The sequence below is a fragment of the Ruditapes philippinarum genome, unplaced genomic scaffold, assembly GCF_026571515.1.
Source record: "Ruditapes philippinarum isolate M1 unplaced genomic scaffold, ASM2657151v2 ctg545_1_1_1_1, whole genome shotgun sequence".
Lineage (NCBI taxonomy): Eukaryota > Metazoa > Mollusca > Bivalvia > Venerida > Veneridae > Ruditapes > Ruditapes philippinarum.
This window is the reverse complement of record NW_026854153.1, coordinates 50056-66495: the sequence shown is the minus strand read 5'-3', so window position 1 is coordinate 66495 and position 16440 is coordinate 50056. Positions and strand designations below refer to the sequence as shown.

Here is a 16440-nt window from a genome sequence, read left to right as displayed (position 1 = left end):
GATTTTTTTTCTCAAAGATATGACTAGCAATATCTGGAAGCTATGTTGATAAACAAGTAATGGTAGCTTGCCTTCCCTTGTCAGAAAGTTTCAAACTTATTTTTTTATAAGTACTTCAAATCAGATTTTGTGTCGTTTCATATAAAGCTGGCTCTCTTCTCAGTCTGTCTTACCATAATCATTATTTTCTTACGCTTACCAAAATGACTCTTAATCACAAGAAATTACGATTTAAAAAAAATAAAGATGTTGCTTATGAGTTTTTGAACACAGCTTGTTTTTTTTTAAATAAGACAAGAGCCACCGCCGGGCGGGGGCAAAGCTCGACTTTTTACTTTTTCTAAACGCAAACATAGAAAGGTTTGAACATATCTTAACGTTTCCTTTTATAAATTTAGATGGTCTGTCTTGTCACATTAGTTTTGTTTATATATTTTGTATGTATATATGAATAGTAACATTACGCAATTTCTAAAAATAGCAACATTACGCACTTTCTAAAAATAGCAACATGACGCAATTTCTGAAAATAGCAACATGACGCAATTTCTAAAAATAGAAACATTGAGGCAATTTCTAAAAATAGAAACATTGACGCAATTTCTAAAAATAGCAACAATGACGCAATTTCTAAAAATAGAAACAATGACGCAATTTCTAAAAATAGAAACAATGACGCAATAGAAACAATGACGCAATTTCTAAAAAATAACAACAATGACGCAATTTCTAACAATAGCAACAATGACGCAATTTCTAAAAATAGCAACAATGATGCAATTTCTAAAAATAGAAACAATGACGCAATTTCTAAAAATAGCAACAATGACGCAATTTCTAAAAATAGCAACAATGACGCAATTTCTAAAAATGGCAACAATGACGCAATTTCTATAAATAGAAACAATGACGCAATTTCTAAAAATAGAAACAATGACGCAATTTCTAAAAATAGAAACAATGACACAATTTCTAAAATAGCAACAATGACGCAATTTCTATAAATAGAAACAATGACGCAATTTCTAAAAATAGCAACAATGACACAATTTCTAAAAATAGCAACAATGACGCAATTTCTAAAAATAGCAACAATGACGCAATTTCCAAAAAATAGCAACAATGACAAATAGCAACAATGACACAATTTCTAAAAATAGAAACAATGACGCAATTTCTAAAAATAGCAACAATGATGCAACTTCTATAAATAGAAACAATGACGCAATTTCTAAAAATAGCAACAATGACACAATTTCTAAAAATAGCAACAATGACGCAATTTCTAAAAGTGGCAACAATGACGCAATTTCTATAAATAGAAACAATGACGCAATTTCTAAAAATAGCAACAATGACGCAATTTCTAAAAATAGAAACAATGACGCAATTTCTAAAAATAGAAACAATGACGCAATTTCTAAAAATAGAAACAATGACGCAATTTCTAAAAATAGAAACAATGACGCAATTTCTATAAATAGAAACAATGACGCAATTTCTAAAAATAGCAACAATGACGCAATTTCTAAAAAATAGCAACAATGACGCAATTTCTAAAAGTGGCAACAATGACGCAATTTCTATCAATAGAAACAATGATGCAATTTCTAAAAATAAAAACAATGTCGCAATTTCTAAAAAATAGAAACAATGACGCAATTTTTAAAATAGCAACAATGACGCAATTTCTAAAAATAGCAACAATGACGCAATTTCTAAAAATAGCAACAATGACGCAATTTCTAAAAATAGCAACAATGACGCAATTTCTAAAAATAGCAACAATGACAAATAGCAACAATGATGCAATTTCTTAAATAGAAACAATGACGCAATTTCTAAAAATAGAAACAATGACGTAATTTCTTAAAATAGAAACAATGACGCAATTTCTTAAAATAGAAACAATGACGCAATTTCTAAAAATAGAAACAATGATGCAATTTCTAAAAATAGAAACAATGACGCAATTTCTAAAAATAGCAACAATGACGCAATTTCTAAAAATAGCAACAATGACGCAATTTCTAAAAATAGAAACAATGACGCAATTTCTAAAAATAGAAACAATGATGCAATAGAAACAATGACGCAATTTCTAAAAATAGAAACAATGACGCAATTTCTAAAAAATAGAAACAATGACGCAATTTCTTAAAATAGAAACAATGACGCAATTTCTATAAATAGAAACAATGACGCAACTCTATAAATAGAAACATTACGCAATTCTTGTTGTTGTTGTTGTTGTAAATATATATATATATATACACACACATACCAATAAATATATAATTATGGTCATTTAATGCACAAATCTGAGAAAATTCAGCAATTTAACCTTCAAGGTCAAGGTCATTAAAGAGCCCAAGCAAATTTGGGTTTGATAAACAACAAGGTCTGGTCCTTTTCTGTTATAATATGAAGTTGAGCCCTTCAATAATAGCAAAGTTACAGTCAGTTACTGCCAAAACAATGAAAATTTCAATAATTTGACCTTCAAAGACAATGTCATTAATGAGTGAAGGTCAAGGTCTTTCGGTATATTTTTAACAGTTATCTTTGAAGATTATTATGTTCAAGTTTCAAGACAATCCATTCAAAAATAACAAAGTTACAGCCAATAATAGCCAAAAAAATGAAAATTTCAATAATTTGACCTTCAAAGTCAAGGTCATTTATGAGTGAAGGCCAAGGTCTGTCTAGTTATTTTTAAAGGATATCACTGAAGATAATTATGTTCAAGTTTGAAGACAATCCATTCAAAAATAACAAAGTTACAGCCAATAATAGCCAAAAAAATGAAAATTTCAATAATTTGACCTTCAAAGTCAAGGTCATTTATGAGTGAAGGTCAAGGTCTGGCGGATTATTTTTAAGGGATATCATTGAAGATTATTATGTTCAAGTTTGAAGACAATCCATTCAAAAATAACAAAGTTACAGCCAATAACAGCATGAACAAGCAAAAATTGGACTTTTAACCTTGAAGGTCAAGGTCATTAATGGATGAAAGTCAAGGTTAGTGTGGTCTACTGAAAGGTCTTGTCCCAAGGGTTGTTGTGGCCAAGTATGAAGACAATACACCAAGAAATAAAAAAGTTATGATCCAGGTACAAGTTTGCGGACGGCAGTAGTTTTAAAGTCATGCTCTGGACAAGGAAAAGAAACAAAGGGCAGTAACTCTGTAATAAGTCAAAATGGAGTTATGGTTCTTGTGCACTGCACTTCCTCTCAATGTGCTGGACCATTGTATGAAGTTATAATGAATTGCAACAATTAGTCTTCAAGTTATGGTCCGGACAAAAGAAAGCAATGGAAAAGTAATAAAGGGCAATAACTCTGTAATTACTTTAGATAGAGTTATGGTTCTTATGCACTGCACTTCCTCTCAATGTGCTTGACCATTGTATGTAGTTATATTGAATTCCAACTATTAGTCTTCAAGTTATGGTCCGGACAAAAGAAAGCAATGGAAAAGTAATAAAGGGCAATAACTCTGTAATTACTTTAGATAGAGTTATGGTTCTTATGCACTGCACTTCCTCTCAATGTGCTTGACCATTGTATGTTGTTATATTGAATTCCAAACAGTAGTTTTCAAGTTATGCTCTGGACAAGGAAAAGTAACAAAGGGCAATAACTCTGTAATTAGTCAAGATGGAGTTATGGTTCTTGTGCACTGCACTTCCCCTTATTGTGCTGGACCATTGTATGAAGTTGTTTTGAATTCCAACCAGTAGTTTTCAAGTCATGCTCTGGACAAGGAAAAGTAACAAAGGGCAGTAACTCTGTAATTAGTCAAGATGGAGTTATGGTTCTTATGCACTGCACTTCCTCTCAATGTGCTTGACCATTGTATGAAGTTATAATGAATTCCAACAATAAGTCTTCAAGTTATGGTCCGGACAAAAGAAAGCAATGGAAAAGTTACAAAGGGCAATAACTCTGTAATTAGTCAAGATGGAGTTATGGTTCTTGTGCACTGCACTTCCCCTTATTGTGCTTGGCCATTGTATGAAGTTGTTTTGAATTCCAACCAGTAGTTTTAAAGTCATGCTCTGGACAAGGAAAAGAAACAAAGGGCAGTAACTCTGTAATAAGTCAAAATGGAGTTATGGTTCTTGTGCACTGCACTTCCTCTCAATGTGCTGGACCATTGTATGAAGTTATAATGAATTGCAACAATTAGTCTTCAAGTTATGGTCCGGACAAAAGAAAGCAATGGAAAAGTAATAAAGGGCAATAACTCTGTAATTACTTTAGATAGAGTTATGGTTCTTATGCACTGCACTTCCTCTCAATGTGCTTGACCATTGTATGTAGTTATATTGAATTCCAACCATTAGTCTTCAAGTTATGGTCCGGACAAAAAAAAAGAAGGCAATGGAAAAGCAACAAAGGGCAATAACTCTGTAATTAGTCAAGATAGAGTTATGTTTCTTACGCACTGCACTTCCTCTCAATGTGCTTGACCATTGTATGTAGTTATATTGAATTCCAACCATTAGTCTTCAAGTTATACTCCGGACAAGGAAAATGCAACAGACAAAAAAAAAGCAATGGAAAAGCAACAAAGGGCAATAACTCTGTAATTACTTTAGATAGAGTTATGGTTCTTGTGCACTGCGCTTCCCCTTATTGTGTTTGACAATTGTATGAAGTTGTTTTGAATTCCAACCAGTAGTTTTCAAGTTATGCCCCGGACAAGGAAAAGTAACAAAGGACAATAACTCTGTAATTAGTCAAGATAGAGTTATGGTTCTTGTGCACTGCACTTCCTCTCAATGTGCTTGACCATTGTATGTAGTTATATTGAATTCCAACCATTAGTTTTCAAGTTATGCTCCGGACAAGGAAAATGCAACGGACGTCTGGACCGACCGACCGCCCGACCAACCGACCGACCACTGGGTGACTCCTATATACCCCCCCAAACTTCGTTTTTGGGGGTATAAACACACAAAATCAAGTCTAAATTTTTCACCATTGCTTTATGGACAAATGCATATCTACTAGATGCTACCTGCATGCGGCATCTAATAAAACTGACCACCTGCGTTTCCCACCATCTATTTTACTCACTGGTCATTCCTACAGATCAGACTGTTTCCATGTTTTTTTTTGTTTTTTTTTTTTTTTTTTTTTTTTTTTTTCAGGCCCCAACTGGGTAACCCCATTTATTTCAATTTTTTTTACATTTAACATATAATAGTACATATTTATAGATATAATAGTACCTCATTACATCATAATATTAAAATAATTACTAAATTTGAGTATAAAGCTATATTTTTGCTGCCAGTTATTGAAAAAAAAAAATATATATATATAATATATATATATATATGAAGAGGTATAAGTTACCATGAATTTTTGTCAATATACTACATTGTGTATGTATGGGGGGAAATCGGTATAATTTTATACATTTTTAATAAAGATATTTCAACACACATAGCTTTATACCCTCGAGTAAGTACATTATAATAAAACCATATGTACAATGTAAGAACATTAATTAAGAATGGTATTATCAGGTTAAATTTATTTATCTAATTCAGTATGTCAGTGTAGTTTATTCAATTAAAGATCTTACTAATTGCCATCTATTATTTTCATCTTCTGTGTTTAGTTTGTATCTTTTATAAATATTCCATGCTAATTAAAGACTATTTTTTAAAACCAATACATGTGGTAGCACCTTTTTTCTCTTTGACAAATAAATATATCTTTTTAGTTCCAAAAAAAAATGTCATATTTAAAATCTTTAGATTCTGAACCTAAAATAACTGATTTACAGTTGAAACATTCTTCAAAATTATGTATGTTATCTTTCAGATATTGAAAAAGGCCTTGAATCTTGTGACATTCCCAAAACAAATGCAAAAGTTTTTCTTCATAACAATTACAAAAAGTACACATTTTATTGTTCACAATTTTCATTTTAAACAGAAGTGAATTTGTATCAATAATTCTATGAATAATTCTTGTTTGGAACCACTGAATATATGAATCTTTTGTACAATGGAAAACATAACTATAAATTAAATGCCAATTAATGTGATCACCTATAAAGCATGTGTTCCACTTTTCTTGACTTGTTGGTAAATCCGAATTCTTAACTAAAGTTTCATATACATATTTCTTATTACTATTCATAAACAAAAATAGGTTTTATATAACAACTTATAATAGGGTATTGAACATTAAACAAGTTATTACAAATCATCATATTTAGCGTTTGCATATAAAATTTAATTGCCTGTTTTAAACTATGATATTGTAAAAAATTCACTTGTTTACATGTTACCTGTTCTAAATAATTCAAATCTACAAAATTACCCTGTTCATTAATAATATCTTTCACAAATCTGATGCCTTTATCATACAATATCTGAATGAAAATATATCTGTTCCCAGATAAAAAATTATGATTGTAAAAAAGTGGCATATGTAATACTTGCTCTATATTATCTATAGAAAGTTTTTCAATAAACATCATATAAGCCTTTAAAACATCAATCCAGAAAGCATTTTTAATCTTACTGATAATTACTTTACAAAACATTTTACCTGTGTTAAAAACTTTACCAATATCAATGTATTCACTAGCTTATAACATTTACTGCTGCTATTACTAACACACCTTCTAAACCATTTTATCTTTAAACTATGAACATAACTATTAATGTCAGTCATATTTAAACCACCTTCTTTGTATGTTTTAGTAATTACTGATTGTTTATTTTTGCCTTGCCCTCCCATATAAAATCATAAAATAAGTCATTCAATGTCTTCAAATAAACAGTACTAGGTGTTGGTAAACTTGTAAAACAATGGGTAAATAATGGAAGCAATATTGATTTAACAACAGTAATTTTTCCAATTGGAGTTAACATTCTCTTTTCCAGTGGCTAATACTATTTTTTACTTTCTGTAGTTTTTCATTAAAGTTTAAGTTAATCATTTTTTCTAAATCAACATCAAATACTAAACCTAACAATTTAAACTGTGTATCACCCCATGTAAGTTTCCATCTTGTCTTAATTGATCTAGTACTTGTTTTAAAGAGCCTATCCAGATAACTTTGGTTTTGTCAAAATTTATTTTTAATCCGGAAATCTCTGAAAATGTATTTAACAAGTTTAAAGAAGCATTTAGTGATTTTTCTGAACCATCTAATAAAAGTGATGTATCATCTGCAAATTGTGAAATTTTATATTCCTCAACGTCTATTGTAATACCTTTAATATCTTTACTTTGCCTAATTTTTATAGCTAATATTTCTGCACATAAAAATGAAGATATATGGGGAAATTGGATCGCCTTGTCTACAGCCTCGTTCAACTTTAAAAAAATTAGATAAAAACCCATTTAAAAAAAACACAAGTTTCAGTATTATATAGAAACAAAGATATCCATTTTTTAAGCATAGGACCAAAATGAAAAGATGAAAGACATTTCTCAATAAAATGTAAAAGATAAAGTATCAAATGCTTTTTCAAAAATCTATCATCATTGCTAAACCTGGTATATTATTATCTTCTGTAAATTTCATTATGTCATATAATAATCTAGTATTTTCTCCTATATATCTATTCTTTATAAATCCTGTCTGATCCTTTGAAACTAAAATATCTAGAACACCTTTTAATCTGTTTGCTATACTACCTGATGCTAATTTGTAGACTACATTTAATAAAGTTATTGGTCTCCAATTTTTCAAAAAATGTTTCTGCTTGTTTTCTTTTGGAATACATGTTATTATACCAAGTTTTTGATTTCTACCAAAAGTATTATTTCTGTAAGCAAAATTTATAGCTCTAACAACAAAATGACCAATTCTACTCCAAAAGGTTTTAAAGAAGTTAGCCGTAAATCCATCGCAACCTGGGCTTTTATCATTCTTCATATTTTTCAATGTAAAAGAAACTTCATCATATGTAAGAACACCTTCTAGTTTTAACATTTCATCATGAGTCAGAGTAGTAATATCACAATTTCCTAATTCTCTATCAATAACAGATTCATCAGTCAAGTTCACTTTTTTATATAGATTTTCATAAAAAACAACAAGTATGTGTGAGTATATCTTTTTGATCATAAATAAATGTTCCGTTATCCATTTCTAAAAAAGGAATATTTTTTTCAGCACAGTATTTTTTTTCTAAATTCAAAAAAAAAATTAGAAGGTTTTTCCCCAGATTCAATCCATTGTGACCTTGACCTAATCATAGAACTTTTTATTTATTATGTCTTATCTGATTTAATTCAATTTGTAAATGTAAGAGTCTGTCTTTATTATCAATTGTCAAATTTTGTTCTATGAGTGATATTTCCTCCATTATTTGTTTTTCATAATTATTTTTCTCTTTAACCTTATAGGAGCTATATGAAATAGTTTTACCTCTTATTTCCATCAAAAGTGTTTCTAAAAATAGTTCATCATTGATTGTAAAGTTAATGTCTTTATTTTTTGTATCTATTATATAGTCTATATTATAAACTGGTATACAATATTGAAGTTTTATTTCATCAATTTTTTCATTTATAATTTTTAAATATTCAATATCATGTAATAAAGCATTGTTAAATTTCCACAAACCTTTACCATGACAAATATGAGAAAAACAAATATCTAAAAATATTATTGAATGATCTGATTTATAACTCACATCAATATCACATTTTCTTACATACTGATACAAATCATTTGATAAAAGAAAAAAATCTAATCTCCCCTGTTGTATAGGATTTGTACGCCTCCATGTAAATTTTTTAACTTCGCCATGTAATTCTCTAAAAGGGTCAATAAGATCTTTATCTTTAATAATATCTGTTCCATGTTATTATTTTGGGTAATTTAAGATAACATTTCCTATGCAGAATTTGTAGAGAAGGACATAGCATTTTCTTTTTCAAATATGTGTAATGATTTTTAAAATCTACATAACTATTAGTTATTTGATTTATTTTTTTACAATCAATGATAGTAAATTAAAAATGATGAGGTGCTTTGATTTTTGGATTTACCCTGTTTTACATAATATTGGACCAGTTCAATAACACAGTTGTAGGTGCAAATCACAGATGATCTACTTGTTTAGAGATATTGTATTGTTTAAGATGTTTAAGTATAGTAATGGTAAATAAGGACAAGAATCAGAATCACCTGGGACAAGAAGTTTTACCACAGAATCAGGTAAATACCATTGAGTTAGTTTTATGCAGATTTTATATAAACAATCATAGTTAGATAGTAGCAAACTTAAATTTGTAACCTGAGAGATCCAAGATTGTTATTATATTCTAAGCTTCATACATTTGATTTACTAATAAATGTAATTGACTTAAATCTAAGATTTAATAGTCAAATTAATTTGTAAGAATGATTTGAATAATTAGGACTTAATAGTACAATCAGTAGTTTTGTGCAGCTGAATAAGCCGGGGTCATCATAATCATTTATCATTTTATTGTTGTTTTCAATGGAAAAATCTGATATTACATTTTACATACATTGCAGGCTAGTGGGACCAGTTCTTACTTTAAGATGCCAGGTGAATAATGATATGCAGTATTGAGCCTGAAAAGGTATATTTTTTAATCTCTATAGTTAACTATTCTTAATCTTTCCCGAAAAAAAAACCAACAAAATGTTGTTGTATATAGTGCAGTTAATCAATTCTTATAGAGACTTTTAGAAATTCTTAAACAACATTGAAGACTTGTGTATTGCAATGAGATACTGTGTAACTTTATTTTTGAATATGCATAAGCATAAATAGTAAATACTGTTTAAACATTTGAATTTGATGATATTAGAAAATATGAAATATAACTGCATATACAATAGTAAATAATTTATTCTTACATCTTTCTTTAATTCATTATGAATTTTACCTTTAAGCAAGAAGTTCTCCGAGGAAACAGAAGCAGAGGACTGAAACAGACATCAACTAGAAATGTGTCCATAGGACACAGGTGACCCCACCGCGCCACTGTTCTGTCAATCTTATGACTCTAGGTCAAATATTTTTTGAAAACTAAAAATCTTTTACTAAGTAAAGGGCAAGAACTTTACAAAAACTGAACAGGTCTTGACACTAACTTTTTCAGCAGGTGGTATGCCGGACCACTGGATCCAAAATTCAGGTGGTCCTTTCTGAGCACAGGTGGTCCATCTTTTTTTTACTCATTTGTTTTTAAGGAAACTTCAGATTTAGAAAATTGGTGACAGATACATATTTATTATTAGTTTTATAACAATTCAATTATTCAATTACTCATTGCTGTTTCCTGGTACATCTTATAAGAATAATAATTGCTTTTTATAGATTAACATTTTTAATTTAACTATTAAGTTATTATATTCTTGTCTTTGAAACAATGAAATATTAATGATAAACAGAAAAATTCCTACATTATAATTGAGCTTATCTTCCTCACAGATTTATTATTGTTTGTTGAAATTTATTTATTTTTGACAAAGTATTTATAACCTTTTAAAGTACTTTAAATAAGAAAAAAAGGGATCTCTGATCCTTTCAAAAAGTAGCCAAAGATTACTTGATATTTAATTTCTTTCTTTGCCTTTGTTTGCACCATTATTCATGTGTTTATCCGATATCCCATAGTGATACAATGCAGTACTAGAGACATTTGAATGAATTTTATACTTTAATTATTAAAATAGTTTTCTACTTTTTTAACTACACTGTTAGAGAGTTAATAAAAAGGTTATGTCTGTCTTAAGATCTTTTTGCACAAATGAGATGAATGAACATATACCTGTACATCGGAGAAATGGTTTTAAACAACAATTATAGAACACGCTTTTCGACCAAATAACCATTCTCCCAGATGAGCCCTGCACCATTTGGAAAATTCAAGTGGTCTAACGAACAAGTTGCCTGTTAAATTAGACGGTCCTTGCCAAAATCAGGTGGTCTCAGACCAATGGACCACCGCTAATGTCGAGGCCTGCTGAATAAATCCACAAGCAAACCCCAAGGTGCATAAGTACACATGCTGACCAACATTCTTGTAAACTTTCAGGCCTACAAGTGAAATACTTTTTGAGCTATGCATGAACAAGGTGAAAATTGCAAATTTATACTACTGTAAGTCAAGGGCAAAAACTGAAAAAAAATCCACATGCAAAGTTCCAGGTACATAGCTTAACAGTGATGTGAATCATTATTCCTGTAATTAAGTGATGTTGATCATTATTCCTGTAAAGTTGGTTGATTCTAACTCAAGCACTCAAGGAACAAATAACAACATAATGAAACGGTTTTTATTAAGTCAAGGGAAATAACTCTACAAATACTGGATAAATCCACAAGCGAAACCCCAGGTGCAAAACTAAATATGCTGAGCAACCTTCCCATAAGGTTTAATGACTCTATGTCAAATCCTTTTTTGAGTTACATGCGACACAAGTTGAAAATTGCAAAAAAATTCTAAGTCAAGGGCAATAACTCTAAAAATACTAAATATATCCAGACGAAAATACCCAGGTGCACAGCTACACATGCTGATCAACACTCCTGTAAAGTTTCAAGACTCTAGGTCAAATACTTTTTGAGTGACATGCGAAACAAGTTGAAAATTGCAAAATTTTACTAAGTCAAGGGCAATAACTCTAAAATACTAAATAAATCCAGACAAAAATACCAAGGTGCTCAACTGAGTTACATGTGACACAAGTTGAAAATTGCAAAATTTTACTAAGTCAAGGGCAAATAGTAGTTTAAATAACAAAAAAAGTTTAAAACAAATTTATTATTTAAACAGTTTCTCACTGACAGACTTCCAGCAAAAAATAATTGTAAACAAGAGGGCCATGATGGCCCTGGATCGCTCACCTGACACAACCGCATCCAAGCAATGTCTTAAACAAGCATCATGGCCAAGTTTGATGACAACTGAGTCAAACATGTGACCTCTAGTGTGTTATAAAGATTTTTCCATATTTGGGCAATGTGACCTAATTTTTGACCGGACACGACCCATATTCAAACTTGACCTAGAAATCATCAAAACAACCTTCCTGACCAATTTCCAGGAAATTTGGATCAAAACTGCAGCCACTAGAGTGTTAAAAAGATTTTTCCATATTTGGGCAATGTGACCTAATTTTTGACCAGACACGACCCATATTCAAACTTGACCTAGAAATCATCAAAACAACCTTCCTGACCAATTTCCAGGAAATTTGGATCAAAACTGCAGCCACTAGAGTGTTAAAAAGATTTTTCTATTTTTAGCTCCTGTGGCCTAGTTTTTGACTGGACATGAGACCTGAGATGACCCATCTTCGAACTTGACCTAGAAATCATCAAAACAACCTTCCTGACAAATTTCCAGAATGTTTGGATGAAAACTGCAGCCACTAGAGTGTTAACAAGCTTTTTCTATTTTTAGCTCCTGTGACCTAGTTTTTGACCGGAGATGACCCATCTTCGAACTTGACCTAGATATCATCAAACAAACCTTCCTGAAAAATTTCCAGAATATTTGGATAAAAACTGCAGCCTCTAGAGTGTTAACAAGCTTTTTCTATTTTTAGCTCCTGTGACCTAGTTTTTAACCCGAGATAACCCATCTTCGAACTCGATCTGTATTTCCTTGAGACAAACAATTGTTGACGACGAACGACGCATGACGACGGACACCGGACATAGCCCCATCACTATACCTGACCATGACCACTTCGTGGTCAGGTGAGCTAAAAACAAAGTGTTTGATTCTAAGAAAACCAATACCTACAAAAACCTGCTGCCAGAAATAAAATTGTTTTTGTTATAGTGGATGTAGGATGAGCTACTCAGTGTGTAATCGACTGAATTATTTTTATGTTGAATTTTATATTTTGTTCATTTATATGACTAAGAATACAAATCAATGAACATTTTTGAAATAAAATAACTCGACTTTTTCTTTCTAGCTTTATGGCATCAAGCAACATATATGTGACTTACATGTGACTTATATGTTACTTATAAGTGACTTATATTAAATTACTTATAAGTAACATATATTATCTAAGTCAAAGATATGCTCAACTTATAAGTAACATATAAGTGACGTATATACTCGAACCCCATGATATATTATATATTTTTGACTTATATGCGACTTATTCTTCACTTATGTGTCAAAATTGTCAGACACTTACATCTAATTTGCATTTAAAATATATATAAGCCCAAACTACTTGACTTACAGATCAATTGACTAAGTGAAGTATAATTCACAATTAAAATAGCCTATAAGCCTGATTGTAAACTGCAGATCTATTGTGGACAAAAAATTAGAGTATGAAAATAAGGTAACATCAACAAACCCAGATATTATAATTGGAACCGAGTCTTGGTTAAAACCTAAACATTTTGATAATGAAATTTTCCACCCAGACCTTGGTAAATACACCCCCTACAGAAGAGATAGGAAGAAGCAGGCTGGGGGAGGAGTATTTATTGCTGTTAAAAACTGCATTATAGCACAAGAAGCTACCAACCTCCAAACTGATTGTGAAAATCTATGGGTCAAAATTGAAATGCAAGGTTCCAAACTACTGCTTGTTGGTTCTTACTACAAACCTAAAGAAAATGACCCCTATAGCCTGGATGAGTTCAATAAATCTCTATCCATGGCTACAAAGTCAAATGCAACAGAATGGGTAGGCGGGGACTTCAACATGCCAAAACTTGATTGGTCAAATATTACTCCAACCCAAGACTGCAAACTTCAGTCACACTATAGAGATTTTATTAACATTCTTTTTGATAATAACCTTACTCAAGTAGTCAAAGACCCAACCCGAGAAAACCATATCTTAGATCTGTTCCTGACAAATAACCCCTCCATTGTAAACAGAGCCAACGTAATCCCAGGTATCAGTGATCACGATGCTGTTCTGGTCGACACAAATACCTCCGCCCGTATAAAGCTCCAAAAACCCCGTAAAATCCACTTATATAATAAGGCAGACTGGGACGGTCTTATGTTACATATGCCCAACCTTCATGATTCTCTTACCAGGTCAAAAAGTTATTCCAACAAATCAGTGGAAAAGTTATGGCAAACAATCTCCAGCTCAATTGAGGAAGGGGTCAATACTTTCATCCCATCAAAATGGTCATCCTCCAAAAATAAACTCCCTTGGATCAAGGTCAACCTCAAACGTCTATACAGGAAAAGGAACAAAGCCTACAAGCAGTACAAGAGCCATAACTCAAATAAATCTAGAGAAAAATATCTCAGCATTAAAAATCTCTGTAGAAAAGAAACTAAGTTAGCCTATCAAAATTACTTAGAAGATATACTAAACATTAACAACAACATCACTCAAGAACATGAACAAACACAAACCAGACCAAACACCAAAAAGCTATATTCACTATTAAAACACTCAAAACAAGATTCTTTTGGCATTGACTCACTAAAAAAAACACAATAAACTGTGTACATCAGATCAAGACAAGGCAACAGTACTAAATGAACAATTTTAATCAGTTTTCACTTCTAAATCCCCTGTTTCTCTTAAAAATACCTTGGCATTACAATATCAAATGATCTAACATGGAACAAACACATAAACAACATCAAAACAAAGGCAAATCAAACACTTGGTTTTCTACGCCGAAATATCAAGGTTCACTCAGAAAGGTTAAAGTCAACCGCATACAAGACACTTGTCAGGCCCCTGCTTGAGTACAACTCCACGGTCTTGTCCCCCTACACAGGAACTCTCATTGACCAGATAGAGTCCGTCCAGAGAAGGGCTGCTAGGTGGGTCAAACATGACTTTGGCCCTATGTCAAGTGTCACTGACATGTTGACTTCCCTTCAATGGAGGTGCCTTGACCTTTGGCGTATTGACCAACGCCTGGTCATGTTTCACAACATCTTGCATGACCAGGTGGCTATCCCTTTCCCAAAGTATATCATCCCTCTTACAAGATCATCTAGAACTGGAATGCTTTACCACCTGATATCATAAACTTGTCTGGCCCCGCGTTCAGTCTGGCTGTAAGCCGGATTGAACATACGTCTCCCTAAAATACCTTGTCTGTTTTTAACCCGTTTTTAACAATATACTCATTTCCTTTTCTTTTATATTCTCTTATTTCAGCTCTTTTACTAACATTCTTGTCAGTTGACGCGCGTCAAGTCTAGGTCCCCAGCAGGGGTTTGACTATATGGAAGATAAATAGATAAGTTACTTATAAATGAATTTCGTAAAGGGAGGTATCACACATCAAGTTTATATACCTGTACACATACTGTGTAGGTTTTTAACCATTTGTGCATTTCATTTTTAAAAATACAAGCACGGTTTTTAAATAATTTGTCAATACTAATTTACAACAAGAGGGCCATGATGGCCCTGAGGTCGCTCACCTGTATATAGGCCCCCCCCCCAACCCCCCCCCCTCCAACATTGCAGGGCCAATTTAACCCAAGGGCTTTTATTTGCACAAACTTGGTAGACACCTATAAGAAGATGTTTCATGCTAAACATCTAAGCTCTAGCTCATTGGGCTCTTTAAAAGAAGATTTTTTTTAAGTTACACTATACACATATAGTTAAAAACAATGACACCCCTGGGGCCGGGCCAGTTTTGACCACAGGGCTTTTATTTGAACAAACTTTGTAGACACTTACTAGAAGATGTTTCATGCTTAATATCTAAACTCTAGCTATTTGGGTTTTTCAAAGAAGATTTTAAGATTTTGCTATACACATATAAAGAAAATCAATGACCCCCGGGGCGGGGCCAATTTTGACCCCAGGTCTTTTATTTGAACAAACTTTGTAGACACTCACTAAAAGATGTTTCATGCTTAATATCTTAACTCTAGCTATTTGGGTTTTTTCAAAGAAGATTTTTTAAGTTTTTGCTATACACATATAAGGAAAATCAATGACCCCCGGGGCGGGGCCAATTTTGACCCCAGGTCTTTTATTTGAACAAACTTTGTAGACACTCACTAAAAGATGTTTCATGCTTAATATCTTAACTCTAGCTATTTGGGTTTTTTCAAAGAAGATTTTTTAAGTTTTTGCTATACACATATAAGGAAAATCAATGACCCCCCGGGCGGTGCCAATTTTGACCCCAGGGCTTTTATTTGAACAAACTTGGTAGACACCTATTAGAACATGTTTGATGCCAAATATCTCAGCCATAGCTCTTTGAGTTCTTTAAAAGAAGATTTTTTAAGTTTTTACTATATGCATATAGGGAAAATCAATGACCCCCGGGGCGGGCCAATTTTGACCCCAGGGCTTTTATTTGAACAAACTTGGTAGACACCTATTAGAACATGTTTGATGCTCAATATCTTAGCCATAGCTCTTTGAGTTCTTTAAAAGAAGATTTTTTAAAGTTTTACTATATGCATATAGGGAAAATCAATGAC

General features: G+C 31.8%; 1 protein-coding gene across 1 annotated transcript; it reads left to right on the top strand.

The window, feature by feature from the left end:
* Positions 1-9148: 9148 nt before the first annotated feature.
* On the top strand, positions 9149-14473 carry LOC132739146 (uncharacterized). Its single transcript, XM_060726801.1, has 2 exons — positions 9149-9208; positions 13280-14473. Exons 1-2 carry the CDS (start codon positions 9149-9151, stop codon positions 14471-14473), a joined length of 1254 nt encoding a protein of 417 aa, XP_060582784.1.
* Positions 14474-16440: the final 1967 nt, after the last annotated feature.

Excerpts from the sequence above, each read along its gene's own strand:
- LOC132739146 (XM_060726801.1), top strand. The coding sequence starts at position 9,149 with ATGGTAAATAAGGACAAGAATCAGAATCACCTGGGACAAGAAGTTTTA. Across the intron at positions 9,209-13,279 it reads AAGTTTTACCACAGAATCAG|CCTATAAGCCTGATTGTAAA; the intron begins GTAAATACCATT and ends CAATTAAAATAG.